Genomic DNA, 21,418 nt, shown 5'->3' on the forward strand with positions numbered 1-21,418 from the left:
CTCATCACATCCGAAATCATTTGTGTGAAAGAAGTTCCGTCTTGATCAGTGCATCTCGATGGAATGCTCCACAGCATCGACGTCTGATCCGAATCCTTTTCTTTGATCAGCGACTGCGGAGAGAGCGCACCATCGTGCGTAGCGCCGGTCAGTGCGCGACGGCGCCTCGGCGCACGATCGCCCCAGGCCAGCCGCTGCTTCGAAGCGCTTGCCTCTAGCTCGTGCGGGGTGCTATCGAACGAGCTTGCCGTTCCGGTTATGTATTTGGTCGCGGGCACTTCAAAGCTTACGTGTAAAGGTAGAGAGGCAGCTGCCATTTGTCGCCCCCAGGGTTCGGATGCGGTCGTGGCGCACTGTTGGTACCGTCGTAAACGGGAGGCGACGCCTGGCGCCGAACGCCGGAGAAGCACCGTGAAGGCGGAGGTCCCTGTCACGACCACAGATGAGCGTGTGCTCTGGGTGGATGCGCCCTCGCGAAAGTACCCTATCATTTTCCGAAACAAGCCAAGTCTTCACGACTCTGAGCTCTTCGCGCCGCACATAAGCGGGAACTCTGTCCTGATCGTCACGAACGAGACGGTGGCGCCCCTGTACCTTCACCGGCTGCGGGAGGGGCTTTCTCGCTGCCCCCAGGTGGATAGAGTTGAAGAGTGCATCCTCCCTGACGGAGAAGAATACAAAACAATGGATAGTTTGCGTGCAATTATCGACGTGTGTATGCAGAAAAGACTCGATCGCAAGTCGACGCTGTTTGCCCTCGGTGGTGGCGTCATCGGGGACCTCACTGGGTTTGCGGCTTCCGTTTTCTTGCGCGGTATACCGTTTATTCAGGTGCCGACCACGTTGCTCGCGGTCGTCGACTCGGCCGTTGGCGGTAAAACGGGAATCAATCACCCGCTGGGAAAGAATATGATTGGCTCTTTCTACCAGCCGCACGCTGTGATCGTTGACGCGAGCACCCTGAAGACACTCGACCCTCGACAGATTTCAGCGGGTATAGCGGAGATCATCAAGTACGGCCTGATATGTGATGAGGAGTTCTTCAACTGGTGCGAGCGCAATGTGTCGAAAATGGTTTCGCTGAGCCCGGGGGCTATCCAGTACGCCATGGAGCGCAGTTGCCAATGCAAGGCGGCCGTTGTCGCTGCAGATGAACGCGAAAGTAGCGGGTATCGGGCGATTTTGAACCTCGGGCACACGTTCGGACACGCAATTGAGGCTGCAACTGGATATGGAACCTGGTTGCACGGGGAGGCTGTGGCAGCCGGCATGGTGATGGCAGCTGAAATGAGCCGGCGCCTGGGCTTTATCGACGAACAGGTCGTTCGCCGAATAGAGGCTATTCTGACCGAGGCAGCGCTGCCGGTGCGTCCGCCACCGAGTATGAACGTTGAAACTTTTCTCACATACATGGCCATGGATAAGAAGGTAGAGCGTGGTGTCCTGCGTCTCGTGCTACTCGAACGGCTTGGAAAAGCGATCGTGACCGCTAACTACGAGCGTCAGGTGCTCGTGGATACCATTGAGTACTTTCGACGCCTGTACCAGGAGCAGCCAGAAAACTATGAAAGGCGTCTAGCCCATCTGCGACCAAAATGACCATAAAGCACCTTTACGGGGCGCTGACGTGCAAGCCATGAGCACATCTCCACGGACGATTTCTCGTCTGGCCTCTGGCGAAACACTGAAACGCTCCTGACCCCGTGTGAGCGAGCGCGCGACCTAAGCATGTACGCGTCCGAACGGCGCTGCTGAGGCCTGGGGCTTGGACCTCTCTTGATACCTTTCGAGTTGAGCTGGGCACGGCTAACTGGAGAACCGTGCGCCCATCGCTCGACGCTCGATTTGAACTTTGTCGTCATTCGTTGAGAGCCGAAGGCCCGGTAGGAAAATAAGCACGGGATTGTACGACGAGATGTTGCTGCCGCTGTTCTGGAGAGATAGACGTTTCGATTCAGGTCTGTACTTGCGAGCTCGCCCTCAGCTGCGCAGGTCCACTGCTGTCCAAGAATACACAAGTCGCTGCTCGAGCACGCGAGTCAATGACGCGCCCTCTGCCCCGGGAAGTCGTTCGTGGAGCGAGTGCTCTACCATGAAATCTCATCAATGTCTTCGCGGCCTTTGTACTGCGCCTCGCCGCAATCGTTCTACCCTTTACCGAATTAGAGCCTATCTGTACCAAGTGCTGACGCAGCCTCCAACGTCTGCCGCGCAGCTTAACTTGTCCGCATCGTCCGCAACAAGTGCGAACCGCAATGTCCGGTCCCGCCGCGCGTTCGCTCTCGCTGCGCTACCCGATGAGACGCTGATAACAGCAGCTGATAGGCAAGCTTTTGCGTACCAGAACAGCATGTATAAATGACACCGCATCAAAAGCTCTCGCTGCGAGAGCGCGCTTTATCGCTTTCCGCTGTCAGAGATGCATCGTACTGGGTAGGCGTCATGATTCCACGTGCAGGGCACTTCGCGCAACGTATCGATGTCTCGGGGGTCGTACAGCGTCCACATGCCGTACCGTACCGTCCATGCCATGACGGTGTGACTCGAATTGCATCAGCGAAACTTTCCTCTTCGGGGGTCAAACGGAATCGAGGCGGTCGTGGCACGCAATGCATTGCGCTCTCTGTAGTGCTAACCTAAAACAAAAACGCCGGCTTTAACGGGACCTGTCGCTAGACAACAAACGACGTATCGACTGACTGAACGCGCGCGCTGCGGCTGCTGCGCTGCACAAGTATCCACAGGAACGCAGACGCTGCCTGTGCTGGCGGCAGCGCCAGCACAGCCAGACCAACCACAAGACACATCACGAGCGGCCGGCACGCTGCACCCGACTCGTTTCCCAGCTGCCTAACGCTGCGACTGCCACGGAGACGTGCCTCAGGAACGCAACCTAGCGGCATTTCGAGGTGCACGGCCTCGAGCGCTGACACCGGCCCGGTCGCGTGATCATATGCCTCCGTGCCACAGCGACACACTAGAAGCTCTCGGTGCGGTCGCGTCTGATCCAGTGTAACTGAATCGCGCACGGTGTCGTACACACACGCTGCATCACTCACGCGTTCACCCGCTCTCGAGCTTTGTCATCATGTTTTTCTCCAGAACAAACTTATTTTCCTTATACTTTTGGGACTGCTCAAAAGCCTCCAAATACTTCCACCCCAGCACGGTGTTACATACGGTGCAGTGCAAATCCGCAACAGCGTGTAGTCCAGTAATCAGCATTCGATTTTCTTTCGGACCCGCTGTCACATTGACAACGTTCGCGAACAGGTACGCGCGACCGTGACGTCCCTGGAACTGCTTTGACATGATATCTTCGTGGAGAGCGAGGTGCGCGTTACACGTCGCACAGGAGTAGATAGTCGACCCACTCAGATACTTTTGGTAAACTCTACCCATAGCCCGTCAGAGGTGCACGGTGTCAACAGCGGCGCTTCGGGCGCGCTCTGTGTGAAAAGACCCCCTGTACCTCGCGCGCAGCTCGAACGCTCTGTACAGGGCGAGCTTTTCTGCAGCCTGCGAGAGCACCCCGTTCACGACAAGCGGCAACCAAGTGGAAACCGTTTCCAACAGCAGCGGTGCTCAGTGTAACACCAGACGAGAAACAAAGCAGCTGGAAAGCAGCACGACGGATGAGTCACGTTTCGAGAAGCGCGCACTGAGCACACATCCGTAGCGCCGCGCTGGTCAGCGCAGGCGCACCGGGGAAATTCCGTTGACATCGATCTCGCGTGTGTGACAAGCCGCACGGAAGCGCATGCGCCTCCGAATCCAGTGTGTGCCTGCCTGCCTGCCTGCCTGCCTGCCTGCCTGCCTGAATACCTACATGTTTACCTTCCTACCTGCCTTCCTACCTGCCCGCTTACCTGCCTGAATACCTACATATTTACCTTCCTACCTGCCTTCCTACCTGCCTGAATACGTGCCTGGCCTTCTTCTTTCGCACTGCGAGCCGGGGCTGCGATATCAGCTGGCGTGGTGTCGTAGGCTCGGAGTGTCCTGCGTTTGTGAGCGTGCTTCGTGGTTTGGGTAAACGCTGTACGCCGGCCGATAGCGGCGCTCTTGTGGGTGTGATCGATGACACCAAGCAGCGGCGGTATGTTGACGTGTGTGTTGGATTGCCCGGGAATGCGCTGGATGGACACGTTTCGGACGGCTGCGCTAATGGATCATAGGAAGCAGCCGCGGTATCCTGCCGTACCTTCTGGGGTGTTCTGAAAAGCACTCGATGCACACGTGTCGAACGTGCGTGCTGCTGGAGCGACACGGGTCGTACCTCAACCACACAGGCGGATAAGAGCGTCACAGGCACCTGGTCGCCATGCTACGGCACGTGTGTTTGCTCTTGAAGCCACACGAGACTGCGTGCGTGTCTCGCTCTCGGTACCTGAATGAAACTGTCGGACATGGACGTACCGCCCGCGATACACGCTCATGCGCGCATCGCCTGCTCGCAACCGAAGAAAATCAAATCCACTGCTCCTCAGTGTTTACATAATACACACGCAAAGTCAATGATGTGAGCATGTTGACAAGTCAGCTGCGCGCAGGTTGAAACCTATTCATCCGTGTGAAAAATCCCCAGGTTAGATCTTGCATATCCACCCCGATTGGTGAGTAGGGGCAGGAGAGCTCGCGCTTCAGATCATCAGCAACGCTGCGACAGAGGGCATCACGTGCCTGACACCGTTCCCATGCATCTGCTGGCGGCTGATCAACGAATCTCGAATGATTCTGGAACATCGGCTCACAGGTACCTCCCTGTGAACGCTTCGCCTCATCAACCAACACCGATTCAGGGATTTGTGTAGCCCGAGCGGATGACGCGGATCCCAAGCAAGGCTCCTCTCGTGAGGGATGCTGTCCACTGGACTCGGTGTCTGGCGAGCTGGCGGATGCGTCGGCGCGCGGCGACTCGGTTTGTTCAGGTGCGGTTGCGTCCACAACGCTCAAGCGCGGTTCTGTCGTTATCTGGTCACGAATTGGAGATGCTTCGGCTGGCACTTTCGATGCACCCGCTTCGTCCAAAGGTGCTGGCTGGTCTACGTGAACAACCGTACCGTCCGGCACATCTTCCACCAGTTCTGACCCGAGCACAGCGAGATGTTTCGTCACAGTGTCGACATCCCCTTGGACGGCAACGTTCGCTGCATGCTCGCTCTCTAAAACGACTGGCACCTTGGGGTCGGTGGCGGCGTCTCCCGAGTGAGCGTCCGAGCGCGCGCTCGTTCCCGGCGTGACGACGTTGAGCCAACGCTTACGATCGCTGGGCAGGTGCACACCCGACTCTTTCGGGATCTCCCTGGTACCCAGGAGCGAGCCCAGTGCCCAGCCTTCTGCGTTGAGCTGCCGGTGAACTCGCGCAACGTCACTCTGACAGGCTGACTTGTCGAACGGAGACGCCCATCTAGGCAGTGCCTCTGTACGTATTCGGCTGCTGGGCAGCGGTCGGGGCCCTACACTGTCAAACGGAGGACGCGTCTCAGTGTCTGCTACCATACCTGCCTAGGCAGCTGACTAGATAGACAAGGTGCTACGTCGCGCGCAGAGAACCCCCGGATGCCGATGCTGCGTTCCCGTCTCGCTAGCCTCGATGCGTGACGTGGCAGCGGACAGCACCCTGGACAAAAGTTGCACGCACGACGCATCGGCGATGCGATCTGGGTGTGTGCGCAGTGCCTGCGCCTCGGCGGGTGCATGCCCTGCGCGCGTCGCTGCGGCAGCGGGAATTCGCCTGTGAACGGAACGCAGGTAGCGTGCCCAGGAACGGGTGTTTACGGAACGCTGCTTTTGGCGCTGTGCTGAATGATGTGCTATCGGGGGTCCAGCCTAAAACGGAAGATTTCCAAATGGATGTGCGTTCTTCATTCAGCGTCTCCATCGAGTCAGGAGAGGTGGATGCTCATGGAGCCATTCCCAGGGGCCCATCGGGCGGGATAAAAATCTCATGGAGCGAGTGCAGCATCCATCTAGAGCAGGTGCGTGATCTAGAGAGGGCATGTACAACCGGGCGGGGATTTCAGCGACTGATGCATCAGGAGCCGCGTGTTCGGCTACGCTTCGTAACCTAAGCTTCTAGAAACACAAAGTTAAGCGATCAAGGCAAGGGCTATTCTGCCACGGTGAGGCGTCTGCGCTGCATGCCACCCCAAGTCAGATCCGTCATATCGACTCCAGTAGGCGCGTAAGGTGCACGCAGCTCCGACGTGCACGCATCGTCATAGCTGCCGTCTACTTTCACGATAAGGACATGTTTCGTCTCATGACCAGCTCGGTTGATGGTACCGAAGTTGGACTGAATGGGAAGCTCGCGCGAGGCCTTACGAGACGGTATCAACGAGGGCCTTGCAGTCTGCTGCGTCACTTCTGCTGAGGGCGTCGAAGCTCGTACTGTTTGGACTCGAGCGCTTCCAGGCCTTGCGGGCGTATTGCGAAGGCGATTCGACGGAAAAGGCTTCGGGGGTGAGCACACCCCCAGGTCCACATAATCGTTACCTGAAGAGACCATCCCGGGAGCGAGGCAGCGAGTCGTGGTCGAAATCCTCAAGCGCAGAAGCTATCGAACGAACGATATGGGCGACGGCTTCTGGCCTCACAAACGCAGACTCGGTTTCAGAAGACGACGGAACCCGTTCTGTTCAAGGATACGGAGCCAGCGCCACGAACGAGCGACAGCACCACAACAAAAAGTCCAGTTCGAACTGCTGAGCTGCGTTTGCGAGCTCGAGACACCGTCCCTCGCTAAGCGCGATTCGAATTCGTCGACGATGCTCAAGACGTCGCTGCAGCGACGCACGAGCACGATCCCCGGCGGACAGCACGAGAGAACGTGTCTATCTAGGAACAATCTGGACTAGAACGCTACGGGCAATCGACACCGGGGCCGCCGTCCGTCCATTCCTCGATCACAAGGAATTTACTGAACTATAAGGGAATTTTCTTTGAGAGAGGTCCGGCCCGATGTAGAACGCGCCAGGCAATCGTCACGCCGAGCAGCCTTCCGTCCCTTGCTTTGCAAGAAGGAATTTACTAAACATTAAGGGAATACCTTTAGTGAGTTTCTCCCGCGATCGGTGTGAAGTGGCGCCCCAAAAGCGCATCAACGCCACTTCGCCAGCCGTTTCATCGCCAGCGCGTGACAAATCAAAATAAACGCGCGCATCCAAACATGGCATCCCGCCGTCTCAGGGCGCGCTGACTTCAAGTTTATGTTGTTTGCGTTGTGCGTCCTACTCGGTGCGCGACCGTAGTACTGGCAACAGAACACAAGCAAAACTCTCCGTAACATCCAAGTACCAGCGTCTATTGACCTTATTCTCTGTATCAGTGCTTCTATAGGATAGGTCTGGTAAGTCGTTTGTGCAACGTTCTGTTTTCTAGAACAGATCAGAGAAGAAAATGTCACGCGGGGGACACTGGCGCCAGCCAGCTATCGGTTTGTGTCTATGGCTGGTGATCGGCGTTGTGCTCAGCGGTCAGACGACAAGAGCACTGTTTCTACCGGATCTGTCTCCGACCGGCTTTCGCAACTACATCGAGAATCGCGGCAACGACACGATTGCCGCTGTCAAAGTTTATGCGCCCTGGTGCCACCACTGCCAGGATATGGAAGACGATTGGAATATCCTCGGTAATATCTTCGCAGACTTGTCGAACGTGGTCATCGCCAGCATCAACGGCGACAAGCATGTGAAACTTCGCGAGTCTCTGGGTGTGACAGGCTATCCCACGATATTCCTCTATGACAAGGGAGCGGAGAAGCCACGTGACTGGAAGTACGCTCGCAACTGGGGTCTCCTGGCCATGGAGATGAAGCGAATGGCACAGGAGGCCGGCGGCAGCACCGCCAGCGAAGTCGAATCCGTCGCTATACCGCAGTCGCCCACGTTGCTCACGGAGTATCGAGCGCGCTATGCCCGAGTGACGAAACAGTCGCCGATCATCAAGCTGGATGAGAAGTCGCTGACGGCAGTGGCATTCGATCGCAGTCGCGACGTTGTGCTGGCGGTTACGAAACAAGGCGCTCCCCAGATGTCCTCGTTCATGAAAGCGTTTGCGGAAGCGGGGACGTCTTTTGTGGTAGCTGGTCATTCGCCGAACGAAATCGTGTTTGCCGAAGTCGATGCCGCGACCTACAATCAAATCCAGGAAAAGGAGAAATTGCCTCCTTTGAAATCAGCACCTGCTGTGCTGTTCCTGCCACAGGGTCCCGACAAGAGAACCAAGATCGACACACTCGTGAGCGACGCTGGAGCAGCCTCGAAGATGACCGCTGCTGCGCTCATCGATCTCGTTAACGCGAAGGCCGGTACAGAGATCACAGTCGGGGGCGCACTGCACCCGCAAGCTGGCCGCATTCCGCAGCTAGACAGCATCATAGCAGCGTGCTTCAACGACGCTGCGTTTCGAGCAAAGTACCCCAGTTATGATGAGGCGCGCCGCGCAAACTTCAGTGGCGTAAGTGACCTCATCAAACAGACCGACCAAAAGTTGGAGGATAAGGTTTACGAACTCTCTGGAGATGGAACGCTTTCAGCGGTGCAAGGAAACTTTTATCTGAAGACGTTCGAAAAGTTTGTGGATCCAACATCGGAAGGCCTCAAAGAGATCGTTCAAATGATCGGCAGATACGAACACACACTGGAAGAGGCGCCCCTGAAAAAGTCCATGCAGGCATCGCATTTGCGCGAGTTCGCTCGAATGCGGAACCTGATGCGCATTTTCGAAGAACACTCCGAGGAGCTGCGCCAAGAAGTCGAAAAGCTCACTCGTCGAGTGAAGTCGCTAGTAGCAGACTCAGTGACGATCGACATTCTCGATGACAAGTTCCGCGGCGATGACGAGACTCGCGAGCGCTTCGCCGAGCGAGTTCGCACGCTCAGCGAGGCCCGCGCCGAGGCACTCGCGGCGGCCTCGCGTGGACAGCCGTACAGAGCTCGCGAGGCGGTCGTCGCTCAGGCAGTTGCAGGCATTCGCGACAAGCACGTCTGGGTCGTTCCAAAAGGCAGCATCATTCCGAACGAGGTGGTCTTCAAAGTTGCTGAGCAAAAGCTCCCCGACCTCGTCGTTGTGCTGGGCCCGGCCGCACAAGAGCAGGCCCCCCAAAAGCCCGCATTTTATTCGAAACATGATAAGATGTCGTCAGGGCCGAACGCTGCACCCGCAGAGCCGCTCGAGTACACCGAGAATGCAACCGACCTCGCAACAGTCACCCGTTACCTTGAGCGAGCGATGCTGCCGCCGCCACCGAGCAGCGTTGTTGAGCTCACCGACAAGACTTTTGCAAAAGTCGCTCTCGATAAGGGCAAGACTGTGATGGTGGCGTTTGTGGCCAGCTGGTGTGGCCACTGCAAGCGTCTCAAGCCCGAGTACGAAAAAGCGGCTGCGATTATTGGGCGCAGGGGTCTGGATCCCGACCGAGTCGTCATGGCAATGATCGATGCGGACAAGTACGACCGCATTCGCGACGAATACGCCATCCAGGGTTTCCCGACGATCAAGCTCTTCCACGCCAGCGACAATCTGGTGGAAGACTACCAGGGAGGTCGCTCCGCAGCCGAACTGCTCTCCTATCTTGAATCCAAGGCCCAAGAAGACGCAAGCGGCAAGCGTCTACAGACTGTTGACGACGAGTCGAAAGGCGGACGCAAATTCGTCCAGGAGCTGACACCCGAAACCCTGGACGCTCTGCTGGAGCAACCCGACAAAGCGGTGCTGCTCATGCTGTACGCTCCATGGTGTGGCGCCTGTCAGCGCCTCAAGGCCTCCTACGAGAAACTCGCGGAATACTTTGCTTCGCGTCGCGAGGATGTGGTGATCGCCCGTCTCGATGCCGACAAGCATGCGTCGGAGGTCGAGCAACGCATCAAGATCGAACACTACCCGACGTTCCGCTTCTGGCGCAAGGGCGGTCCAGAGAAACGGGCTATGGATGAATCACTCGATGAGCTGCGTTACGACGTGGACCTGGTCGCGCTACGCCACTTTGTAGAGGAACACGCTGGTACACCCAAACCGGTACCGCTGGGGAGACGTATTTTCAGGCGGCTGCTCACCAGCGCCAGCGACCTGCTCGGGTACCTGTCGCACCGGATGCCGTTCCAGGTGACGACGCCCTGGTACCTCGCGATGCTATCGCTATCAACCGTGTTCTTGGTGTACGGTCTGATTCGCGTGCTTCCGACTCGTGCTCGCAAACGAGCGTTGCACACATCAACGAAGAAGACCGAGTAAGCACATTCGAAGCGTAACGTCAGGTTGTAGCGATCGAGGAAGCAAGTGCCCAGGCGTTCCTGAGCTGTCCTCGCAGCACCGTTTGTCGACTGGTACGCACCGCGTCCAGTTCAGGTGTCTGCTGCCGTGGCGAACAGAGTTGCGCTGCTTGTTGCGGTGGCAGCGGCAGGCGCTTGTCAGCATCTGGATTGTCCTCGACTCGGAGTCATCGAGCGTTTATAAAGGATCCTGAACCGAGACTGCACATTTTCGAACACGACCTAGGCGGCAGCTTGCACTGCACAACACATACTCCGATACACATTCATTCGTTCATGTATTCATTCGTGGGGTGCGTTTTGCGTGATTCACGGCATTCGTAGACGATCCGTATCAACCTGTCGTGGAGAGGTTTCCAATCAAGTCACGCCACGCATCAGACCGCTGAAGGGCGACTGGCCTGGACGACACTGCGCGTTCTTTTCTAGACCAGCACTTGAACACCGCGATACCGAAAATGGGGTTTGGGCGGAAACGTACACCCCGGCTGGCGGATGACAACGTTTGCCGCATAGTTGCCTGCTGCAACGCACTCCACAATCGGTCGACCGAGTGCCATCATGGCCAGGAAGCCACCCACAAACGCATCACCCGCCCCATTGGTATCGACAACGTCGTTGTCGGGGCAGGGAATCACGCCGTATTCGCTGGTGCTCCATAGCCGTTCACCATCACCAATGACAAGGACAATGGGATCGGCACCGCAGGTAAAAACGACGGTGCGAGGTCGACTCGTCCGTTTTGGAGTTTTCGTCGCCAGTGCAGTGGCAACCTCAAACAGTTGCGCTCGAGTCAGGGCCTCGCAGGCAGCATCGTCGATGAGACCCATGCGTTTCGCGAGCGCACACGCCTCGGTTTCGTTCCCAAAATACACATCGACAAACGGTTGCACTGCACAAAAGTGATTCCAGTACTCTGGCACCTGTAGTAGAAACGGTGCCGATAGGTTCATGCAGAACGTTTTGTCGGCGTTTTGAGCAACGTGTTCACCGATGGCTAGCGCAGACTCCACCGAAACCGTGAGAAAGAATCCCGCGATATAGAATAGCTTTGCTGCTTCCACGAGCTGCCATTGGTCCGGGTGCCGCAGGTGCTCTATTTTGTAGGTGTTGGCTGCGCCAAGATCAGCGACCAATGATCGACACTGACCGTTACTGGTGACCAGCACTGCACACGTGCCGGTGGGCTCGTGCTCGTCCACCCGGTACTGCACGTGCACGCCGTCTCGACGAGCGGCTTGTCGCATCCGTTCCGCAAAATCGTCGTTGCCCACCGCGCCGAAGTAGGCCGTGCTTCCAGGCCGCTGGAGCATCCACTGCGCAACCCGAATGGCGTTCTGGGTTGCACCACCTGCGACATAGTCGGCTGCATAGGCGTCTCGTAGTTCGCGAACGAGCGGCCGGTGTCGTTGTTCAGCCAGGATCGCGTTATTCGGCTCCAGTCCGTACTTGGTGAGCAGGGTGTCAGGAACCGAAGCGGAAACGTCAAGAAGGGGATTCCCCATCCCGAGAATGCGCACGGTGTCACGAATGCCCATTAGAGAAGCGAGTCGACGTCGGACGAGTTGCCAAGGTCGAATAAACGCCGCAGCGCTGTAGTCGAGGCCGCCGCAGCCGCCAAACCACCGCCACATGGCAAGCGCAAGCATCTTCGTGTCAACGCAGATTCACTTCATGAATGCATCGATTCCTCCTTGTCGCAAAGCGACAGCTTGCCCAGCACGAACCATGCATCGATTGATCAATGCATAATAGATGAAGCAGTGTCCAGCGCATCACCCAGGCTCGTGTCCATTCCCTAGATAGCGCTGCGATCGACGACAACAACCGCTCTAGACCGTCATGATGATCTAGAGGGAGCAAGCGCGCTCGTAGCTGCTCGTAACGACGGCATCACAAAGCTGTGTGCATTCGTGGGCGATTTGGCAGCGAGCGTTCGCAACTTGTTGATCTGCAACTGACGTGCGCTTGACGCTTATCATGGACCAGTGCGCGACCACCAGTGATATCTTTATTGTGGGTATTGCGGAGCGAGCAGCTCCCGCTCGTTGTCTCGGACGCACGCGTTCCGTGATGCGCTCCTCATCGCCCTGTCCGCTGTTCGCACAGGCGCTACTTGTTCGCCTGGCGTCGACGCGGCGAACATGCAGGCGCAGACGTGCCATGTACGGCACCGTTCGCACCGCGCACATCCCATATGTCACGCGCAATGCGACCAGTGCCCAGCGATAAACGCCATGAGAGGGTCGTATTCGCGCGCACCTTGACACATCGTCGAGGTGCGCGCGAATACGTTTCGGTACTTTCACTGAGGATAGCGCCCGACGACGACAAGCACTGACGATCAAGCCAACTACCCAGTCCCGGGAGGCAACGACTCGCCCGACAGACGCTCGATCTGGTGCTGCATATACGAGAGCCGACGGAGCCAGGGCTCCTCCTCAGAGCCGATCGCAAGACCTGCTGCTGAAGCCAGCGGTATCGTGGACCCATGCGCAGGTGCCGATGATACGGAGCTCGTCGCCATGCTGCTGCGATAACCTGCGATAGCGCGGCATCCACAGAGCGTATCCGCATGAATAGCGGCAAGTCGCAGCAGGAACGCAGCTGCTCCCGTTCCGCACACCATGCACGGTCCGGGTACGCGCCACGGACCGCTGCGAGGCATACCGCTCCGGTGCCAGTGCGCTTCGGCAAGGAAGAGTGACGATTCGGTACCATCGGCGGCTTCGTTGGTGTTTCCGTCCCTAGTGGAAAGCGGGGCGATCGTAAAGTGCACCGAATTGAATGCACCAGGCAAGACATCGGGCGTCGCAGCGATCCGAGCCTCGGTTCGTCGCGCACACCAAAAGATCTTGACGTGATCGTTCCCGACGTGGCGCTTCTTCCGAATCAGGCTTTTGCGCTCCGAGGAGGATCCTCTGGTCGCTGCCGCGAAGCGAACAGCAGGATTTGTTGGTGTCCCAGCTGGCTCCGGAACTGAGTTGCCAGGATCCGTGGCGAGTCGAGCTCCTTCCGTTCCGAGCTCAGCGGGCATCAGGGTAGTGGTGTGGAAGATAAGCTGTGTAGCGGCGTCGCGATAGTAGAGTGCAAAGGCACCGTCCGCTTGGCGCTCGCTGTAATCGAGCCCGCCGGTGTAGCCAAACATCCAGTGGTCCGTGAGTCTCAGGAAAACGCCAAGATTCGTACAGAAATCGTCGTACTGCGAATCGCCGGCGACGTTTGCAAGAATCTCGGACTCTGTCTGCTGACCTGTGCCCACGTACATCAGACCTATACGATGAATATCCTCTGGTGGCATGCGATCGAGCACCTGCCAGACCTGTCGATCGAGTACAAGGCGTCGCCACGCTTCCAGTGGCTGCCTGTGCATGAACTGGGCGAGGACGCCCCGCAGATGTGCATCGAGTTTTTTCTCAACGGCGGAGTCGACAAGCTCCGGACCATTGGGGCTTTTCTCAGTCGGTATAGCGTTGTCAACAACAGCAACACCACCGCCACCAACAACAACAGATGATGATAATGATGATGATGATGATGGAGCCGGCTGTTCCGCTGCGAACGGTAATCGAACGGACGACCGATCCGTCGACGCCGCTGCCGTGCCCTCCACCTGGACCCTTCGAGGCGCTTCTGCAAAAGTTGCGGCCCGGGCACTCGAGGACTCGGTCGCGTATCGTCGCTCGGGATACCAAGTCCAGGGCGGTTCGTGCAGCCTCAATTGCATTCGGCTGGATCCGGTCACTCTTCGTATCGCCAGGGTCAATTCGTATCCGTTGCGATAGGCGTTGATCACGACGGGAAGTGCGTCGGTGCCCGCCAGCGCCCAGCTGGCTACCAAAGGAGCCTGTTGTAGCGCCTTGTCCAGAAGCGTACTCGGTCCGCGGTCAACGAGACGAACGCCGCCGAAGCAGTATGTGAATTCAGCGGCAACTGCGGCGAACAGGGTGCAACCATGTTTTCGGCAGCGCTCTTCCAGGGCCTCCAGATACGGCCGCAATACGGTGACATCGTGAACCAGCGAAGCCCAGTTGCACCATGCGCTCATCGCGAGGCGCCGTAGCTGGGCGCCCTGGCTCTGAGCGACTGCTGGTGACGCACCTTGGAGACTAGCGCCAGTGGGTGCAAACAAAGGCACCAACGTAATCACGATGCTGAAGGCGATATGCGCATAGGTTGCGTTCCGTCGCGTCGCCAGACCCGCAACGACACCGCCGTCCACACCGATGGAGGCCGTCTCGAACGCCGCCAGCAGGCCGACATCCGCCGGGCCGGAGCCCGACTCGGGGTCAGCGCCAGCGCTCTGAACGCCATCGGCGTAACGCACGCGAGGAGACAGCGCAGCCTGCATCGCCACATCACTGCAAACAAACGAGCCCGTCTCTGGTGCAGTCGCCTGAGCGCTCGGAACCAACTCCCGAAAACATAGCGCCACGCCATGAAGGCTCTCCAGGATCGCTGCCGCCTCATTCACGCAGTCCGCCAGGTGACGAGCATGCTCTACGCATGTGCGTGGCCGCTCGCCCGACACGGCGACCAGACGCCCCGCAAAGACCTGCAGCGCGACCAAATACGCCGCAGTGATCGACTGTAAAGCCACCGTCGGCTCGCGGTCTTTGGCCATGCACCAGCCCTGTACCAGAAGACGCAGTGTGAAATCCAGCATGGGGGGATACAGAGGCAGACGCTCGGCTTCCGCCACAAGCCAATACAACTCTGCGATCACCATATCCAGAAGGTGCTCTATGTGCTGCGCCCACGACATTGGTGCGCTGCGGGCCAGCTCTCGTAACGTTATCGCAGCCAATACCTCGAGCGCAAGATGGCGCGCCGCCAAGCTCAGATAGCTACCAGATTTGTCGGTGGCGAGCTTCCGCGAGCGCTCGAGCCACTGACCCAGCAGGTCGTAGGTCTGCAGCGCCGGCACCAGCGCAATCGGCCCGAAACCCGGGTCCGTGACCAAATGCACAAGACAAGCCATAATGCTCTCCAGTTCGGGGGGTTGGAAAGCTTCTGTAGTACCGTCGACTGCCGGCGGTGCTGCCGTTGCATACGCTGCGTCGTCCATGGTAGAATGCAGAAGCCTCCCGAGCAGGTGATGGTACCAGGCTGCGACAGGAACGAGTACACCAGCTCCGAACACGTCCGTATGCGCAGGAATCGTAGGCTTCACCGAGGGTTGATCAGCGGGAGCGGATGATTCGCCTGTTGCCGGTGCTGGTGCATCGCTTCCGTCTGCGTGGCGCTCCAGCGCCTCGCCCGTTCGCGCTGATACCGACGCGCCCCGCGTGCGCTCGGTGCGACACCAGACCCCGCTTGATGCCGTATCCACGGCTATGCCAGGCGGCAGTGAGTAGGCGCTGCGTTCACCATCACCAGAGACGGCTCTTGCATCCGGCACATCGCCAAGTCGTACCGGACACGGAAGCGTTTTCCCGTCTAACTGCAGAAACGGTGAGTGCGGCAGATCTTTGCTTAGTCGGCAGATAAAGCCACAAAATGCCAACAGGTGTCGGCGGCTCTGTGCGTGCCCGCCTGGGGCGTCGTTCTCGCCAAGCGACCCAGCGTGCGCAGTGCGCCATTCGAGACAGTGATCGGTGAGAAGCGCGAACAGCACCGAGGCCCGTGGCGCCTCGTGCTCGCGCAGGTACGTCTCGAGAGCAGCCAACAAGGTTGTCAGGACCTCGTCGCCCAGATCAAGCAGTTCCCGCGCGAAACGCTCAAACACGGCTAAGCTCGTTGGGGCACTCAGCGCAACCGCCACTGTATGAACAAGCTCCTCTGTGAGTTCTGCATCCAAGCCATATTCGCTAGGCGTTGACGGGCGACTCTGTGCGGACTGACGCAGCTCCTTCCATGCGCCCAGCAACACCGGTTGCACCACTTCCGTCACAAACAGATCCGCATAGAGACCCTTCCAGACGGTAAATGTATCGCGGAAAAACCGCACTGCTCGCAGTCGGACCGCCTGCCTGGGCTCATCTCGTAGGTACACCGTCAGCACGTACTGAAGTCGATCGACCCATGTCTCGAGGCCGAAGAAAGGTTGCGCGAGACGCTCGCGCAGCGCCAGCATTCGCAAACGCTCTGGTACTCTGGTAAGAGGGCCGACCCTCTCCAGGAACGAGAGAATCTCTGGGCCATCACCAAAAGACTGAGGCGAGGTTCGTTCAACATAATCGAGCACCGATTCAATAAAGCGATGTGCGACTTGCTCCCAAAACGCGGCCATATCCGCGATGGATCCGGCCTCCGGCGTCGACTGTGCGCGTACATCGGGCGCCGCATCCAGGCTTCTGACGGTCATCGCGCCGGTTTCGGCTGCGAGACTCGCGTTCGCAGAGGCTCGGTAGTCGTCGCTCTGAATTCTGTGAGCAAGTGTGCCCGTCGAATCATTGGAAGGAACGAAACGAGCGATTGTGGCACGAACGCTACTCGTCGGGATCGCTCTCGAGCCGGTGCCGCACAGCATTAGCTCGTTGCCGGCTCCGGTGGAGATTCCAGTACTCGAAACATCTCCGAATCTCTGCAGAAGAGCCCGGGTGGCCACTTCGACCAGGAGCGTAAGCGCTCCGTCGTCAAACTGCGAAACACAGTGGCTCACGCGTACCAGACGATGAAGCGCTGCGACCAGCTCCATCGTAAAGAACGGAGATTTTTCTGCCCATTGAGCGGCACTCTCGCTAACTCGTATGATGAGCGCGCTGGCGAAAGCAAATCCATCAGCCTTTTCAAAGATGCTCCCCTGCGCGAGCGTCATCAGTAAACAATGCATTGCACCGAGCGCAGCCGCTTCGATAAGCATCTCGTCGGTTTCCGGGGAATTCGCCACAACACTCGGCCGTGTCCCGCACGAAGCCTCGATATTGGCATGCTGCCGCCCCAACGCCTCCGTCGCTGGAGCAGCAGTGCCACCACTGGCAAAGGAAAAAGGCTGGCGGTATGATTCTCCCGACAGTGATTCCGGCAAACTTGACAACGCTGGTAGACGCTCAGCCTCGCCAGAAGCCAGAAGAGTACTAGCTGGTACCGGAAACATTTCACCTGCTAATAGGCGGCTAGCACTCTCTAAAACGCGATAAACCCAAGGCGTCTCCAGAAGCTGCAAGAAAAGCGCAGTGGCAGCATGCGCGGCGCTCGGCGCACGCAACACGCAAAGACACGCACCCGTCGCTAATGCGTGCACCAGCACGGACACGGATTCCGCGTGCACGCATCGCCCGAATTCCCGCCAAATCACATGCTGCACGGTACCCGAAGCGCAGACGAGGATACAGAGCGCGCCTAGCACCTCGCAACACTGCGTATAGAGACAAACCGAATGGATTCGTGCTCCCCGAGTTGTGAGCGCTCTCCAGCAGGCGCCAAACACATGTATCACCACAGGCCGGGTGAGCAGTGTCCAGTCAGCGGATGTTAGGGATTTCTTGGTGCGCCCATTGACGAGAGCAGTCCCCTTGACGGTCGTCCACAGGAGGGAAACGTAAGCGCGCCCCAAACATGTGAGAAGTGCATCAAACCCGCCGGCAAACGCAGCGTGCAGCTCTAGTACGGATACAAGCCACTGTCCCAGGCATTCCATGGCGCGTGCGTCCACCTCGCCGGGAGCATCCCGACGCGCCTCCCTACGGCGTTCTGTAGAGCAAATGCCGATCGAGTGGGCTAAGTGTACCACGGTACAGGCTGCATCAATATCAACAGAACATAACCACGCCCAGTCGAGCATTTCGAGCAGATCCAGCATCTTGTCCAAATCTGCTCCGCGTAGCGCTCGCGCAGCCGCATCGGACCAAGTTTGCTGAATCCGGTTCGTGAGTAGATGCCCCATTGGCGACGAGTCGGCTCGTCTGCGCTGGGACTCTTCTGGGTATTTCGCTGTCGCCCCGTCGTCCGTGGTCCAGCGATCCCACAGATACTCCAGTAGCTCCAGATCAGTCTGAAGAGCGCTCTCTACATCATCCGCATACTCTAGTTTCTGTTCATTGTGAGCTCGCGCAGTGCCACTCAGGTCCGCAATCAGTACACTCGCGAGCGCACAGAATTTTCTGTGGACCTCACAGGCATTCTTGTCGTCGCTGTCCCTGCGTGGTTCTCCTACTAACGCTGGGGGCAGGACATTTGTCGCATTCTTCGCAGTCAGTATCCTTGTCGCCCCGGAGTTGATGGATACGAGCCAAAGGGCCGGCGACAAGGTCGCCTGCGCGTGCAGGCAGGCGGTCAAAGATTCCAAGCGTATGCCAGGTTTCCCGTGCGACGCCTCCGCACTCGTCGAGCTGCCGGAGACAGGTGACACCCTCTCTGCGTCATCATTTCGGTCACTACCGCTTTCGGTCTGTGCTACATGCCTCAGTAGGATCCACTGCTGCTTCATCGTTTCGAAGCTGCGAGCCCGAGTCGCACCGGAGAGCACTACTGCCAAAGTGCCCAGTACCTGCACCAGGCTCTTGTCGCTTCGCAACGACTCTCGTGCGATTTGCTCTAGTTCTGGGGACGGTGACGCTGCTGGTAGATTTAACTGCGTTGAGGTGCCATGGTGCGGCGAACTTGTCAAAACAGGCGAAGATTCCGTGTCTAGAACGTGTACTTCGCGAGTCGCAAACGCACGTTGCTCCGAGCGACTCGCGTCGACACCAGCAGACCTGCTCGTGGTGGCGTCCACCGCGCTCTCAAGCTTGGAGTCGGTTTGCGTGCCGTTTCTCGGTTCAGCATGGGAAAAAGGCGCTCTCGTCGCGGCGTTCATTGCAGAACCGTCCAGCTGGGATCCTGAAAATTCGGAAGAGCTTGGTTCGAGGCCCAGCGTTCTCTGGAAAGCCCGCCAAAGAGCGAGACTCGATCCAACGGAAGCGTGTTCCTTTCCATCCATAGCTTCAACATCTACAGCCACCGCTTTATTCGACTTGTCAACAACTCTTAGTCTCGTCGAAATTTCATTTCGCCTGCATACACTCTGCGAGGAGACACCAAAGTCTTCAAAAGCGCAGTCTTTCCGGAAAGCGCTGCAGGTACTCGATGAAGCGGCCGCAGGCGTGCCTTTGTAAACGAAGCAGCAGCAGCAGCAGCAGCAGCGCCGACTGTGCCAATTCGTGATCTTGGCGCAGATACACTACAGCCGCTTTTCGGGGAAGCGCGTGCACGGAACGAAAAGTCCTCGGAAGGAATGAGCGCTACGGACCCGCGGGCCGGCATCTGGAAAGCCAGTGGCAGGGATCAGGTGCAGGCTGATTGGTCAGGCGTGGGTCCAAGGTGCACCGGGTAACTAGCACTGCCTGTTTTGGTCCTTGAGCGCTACCCAGTTCGTTTGAGAGCGCTCGCTGCACCCGGAGTCGCAGTACCCTCTCGAAAGTTTTTTCAGATTTATAGGTGAAAGATTAACGAAATCGATCAACCAAGGAAAATTACATCGCACTTTGGCACGAAAGAGTTGACAAGCAATTGAGAACCGCCGGCGGGAGGCTTTCCTAGCTGCTTTCTCAGGCAGCCTTGCGACGCGCGCGGAACTGCTGTGGCGGGAATTAGTTCTTCATAGAGGGTGTGACGACGACGAACACGCGAGATGCGGCGTCCTGGAATCGCGGATTCCCCGACGACCGATGTGTTCATCGTCGAGCGGGCTCCGCCCCAGTGGTATCCTGTGACGGAGCCATCCTGTCTCCGTCTGGCGTCTGCGCGAGTCTCAACATACATTCACACACACACACACAGACGGACAGAATCGCAGGATCAACCGCGCTGTCATATCGTACCTGTTCTCTGTGTTCAGTCTGGTGACCATATCCCCATGTCAGACAGACATGGAACGGGTCCACTTGGCTCACTCGGGTATACATGGTTCATTTCCGGTGCCTCCAGGGTATCATCAAGGCCAGCCTGTACTTGCTTCTTCGCGAACGACTTCCTCATCCTCGCTCTTAACTCCGGCTTTGAATACGCCTGTCTCGACTTTACCTTCAGCCCCGTCGTCAGCAGTAGAAGGATGTTGATGGCAGCGGTATTGTGCCAAGTGCGCAGCTGCCAGCAGTTGCTGGCGCATTTCGCGCTCAGCAAATAGCTGCGATCTCCGGTTCACTTGCCACGTTCATCTCCTTTGGATGCAGCCTCGGTGCGCCATTCGCAGTGGTGACACTTGCGTGTGGTCAGGACCTTCTATACGCCCGTTAAACCTCCTGCGCTTCCTCTGAGCGCCGCCCTTTGGCACGTGAACGCCTGCTTCGGCGCTCGGTACACGCCCTTGACTGCTACAGAGGATTTCCCTCAATGCCCTCTTGCGTTTGCGAGCCTGGTTCCGTACGCTTCCGTCCGAGGCGTCTCCTGGTCGATCCGCTCAGCGAGGACTCTCTCCGGTGCACGTGCCAGCGTATGCGCTTCCATTCGATAGGGGGGTTTTGGAACGCGATTTTGACCATGACGAAACAAGTTCCAGAGGGAAAATTCAGGCCGGAGAACAAGTCGAGAAAAACCGATCTGTCTACGACTCCTTCTCGCAAAGCGGTGACGCATTCTCTTTTGCAGGCAATCGCTGCGATAGCACAAGTCCGAGTCAACCACCTTTTCCATTTAAAAAGAGAATACGCGAGCCTCTGGGGGCATATCTTTGGCCGGCATTAAGCTGCTACTGACGAATGCCGTTTCTTCGACGGCCGCAAACAGAAGAAATTTTCTCTCTCGAACGGAATCGATGATTTGGCGTGACAAGTTCAGTGAATATCGGCATGAACTTGTGAACAAATCTTCAAGGAAGGATGTCGAGTCTGCTCTTCACCGTCAATCCAGCGTTGCGGATTTGTGCGCCAGCTAGTTGCCTTTAAACAGAAAACTTGAAGACTGCGTAATTCGAGCATGCGAAGCGGTGACCATTTGCATCTTATATCCATACACTGGACGATGGCATCGGTACTTTGACAAACCCCGAATGGATGGCGCTATGGATCATCCTTAATCTGTTGACGTTTCGAGTTCCAGCGAGACAACCTCAAACGAGCGACTCCAAGACGACGAACGAAACCAGTAGAATGAACAGATGAATCCGTGAGCCCTTCGTGCTGCACGTCGAATCTCGAGCGTATACATCCAAAAGCATACTCGGGAAAATCTCCAGGCGGGAACAGAGCCAGCAGTTCAGTGATCCATTTGAATCTGACAAGGAT

At 57.6% G+C, this 21,418-nt stretch overlaps 6 protein-coding genes and 1 non-coding gene across 7 annotated transcripts, besides 1 other annotated feature; 3 read left to right on the top strand and 4 right to left on the bottom strand.

Annotated features, from left to right (window-relative positions):
• Positions 1–258: 258 nt before the first annotated feature.
• On the top strand, positions 259–1,599 carry CYME_CMK011C (3-dehydroquinate synthase; the record flags this gene model as incomplete). The annotated part of the gene is made up of 1 exon (XM_005536391.1): positions 259–1,599. One exon carries the CDS (start codon positions 259–261, stop codon positions 1,597–1,599), a length of 1,341 nt encoding a protein of 446 aa, XP_005536448.1.
• Positions 1,600–3,063: 1,464 nt separating this feature from the next.
• Positions 3,064–3,402, bottom strand: CYME_CMK012C (hypothetical protein, conserved; the record flags this gene model as incomplete). Its single annotated transcript, XM_005536392.1, has 1 exon — positions 3,064–3,402. One exon carries the CDS (start codon positions 3,400–3,402, stop codon positions 3,064–3,066), a length of 339 nt encoding a protein of 112 aa, XP_005536449.1.
• Positions 3,403–4,539: 1,137 nt separating this feature from the next.
• CYME_CMK013C (hypothetical protein) lies at positions 4,540–5,502 on the bottom strand (the record flags this gene model as incomplete). Its single annotated transcript, XM_005536393.1, has 1 exon — positions 4,540–5,502. The coding sequence occupies one exon, from the start codon at positions 5,500–5,502 to the stop codon at positions 4,540–4,542; it is 963 nt and encodes a 320-aa protein (XP_005536450.1).
• Positions 5,293–7,051: a sequence feature (possible transcribed region).
• A 350-nt stretch (positions 7,052–7,401) lies between these two features.
• Positions 7,402–10,236, top strand: CYME_CMK015C (similar to protein disulfide isomerase; the record flags this gene model as incomplete). Its single annotated transcript, XM_005536394.1, has 1 exon — positions 7,402–10,236. One exon carries the CDS (start codon positions 7,402–7,404, stop codon positions 10,234–10,236), a length of 2,835 nt encoding a protein of 944 aa, XP_005536451.1.
• Positions 10,237–10,699: 463 nt separating this feature from the next.
• On the bottom strand, positions 10,700–11,923 carry CYME_CMK016C (probable adenosine kinase; the record flags this gene model as incomplete). The annotated part of the gene is made up of 1 exon (XM_005536395.1): positions 10,700–11,923. One exon carries the CDS (start codon positions 11,921–11,923, stop codon positions 10,700–10,702), a length of 1,224 nt encoding a protein of 407 aa, XP_005536452.1.
• Positions 11,924–12,627: 704 nt separating this feature from the next.
• CYME_CMK017C (similar to tuberin) lies at positions 12,628–19,137 on the bottom strand (the record flags this gene model as incomplete). The annotated part of the gene is made up of 1 exon (XM_005536396.1): positions 12,628–19,137. One exon carries the CDS (start codon positions 19,135–19,137, stop codon positions 12,628–12,630), a length of 6,510 nt encoding a protein of 2,169 aa, XP_005536453.1.
• A 233-nt stretch (positions 19,138–19,370) lies between these two features.
• CYME_CMK018T lies at positions 19,371–21,090 on the top strand. The gene has a single exon (XR_002461370.1). It is a non-coding gene; the product is annotated as a hypothetical transcript (transcript).
• Positions 21,091–21,418: the final 328 nt, after the last annotated feature.

The sequence above is a fragment of the Cyanidioschyzon merolae genome, chromosome 11 (assembly GCF_000091205.1).
Source record: "Cyanidioschyzon merolae strain 10D DNA, chromosome 11, complete genome".
Taxonomy (NCBI): Eukaryota; Rhodophyta; class Bangiophyceae; order Cyanidiales; family Cyanidiaceae; genus Cyanidioschyzon; species Cyanidioschyzon merolae.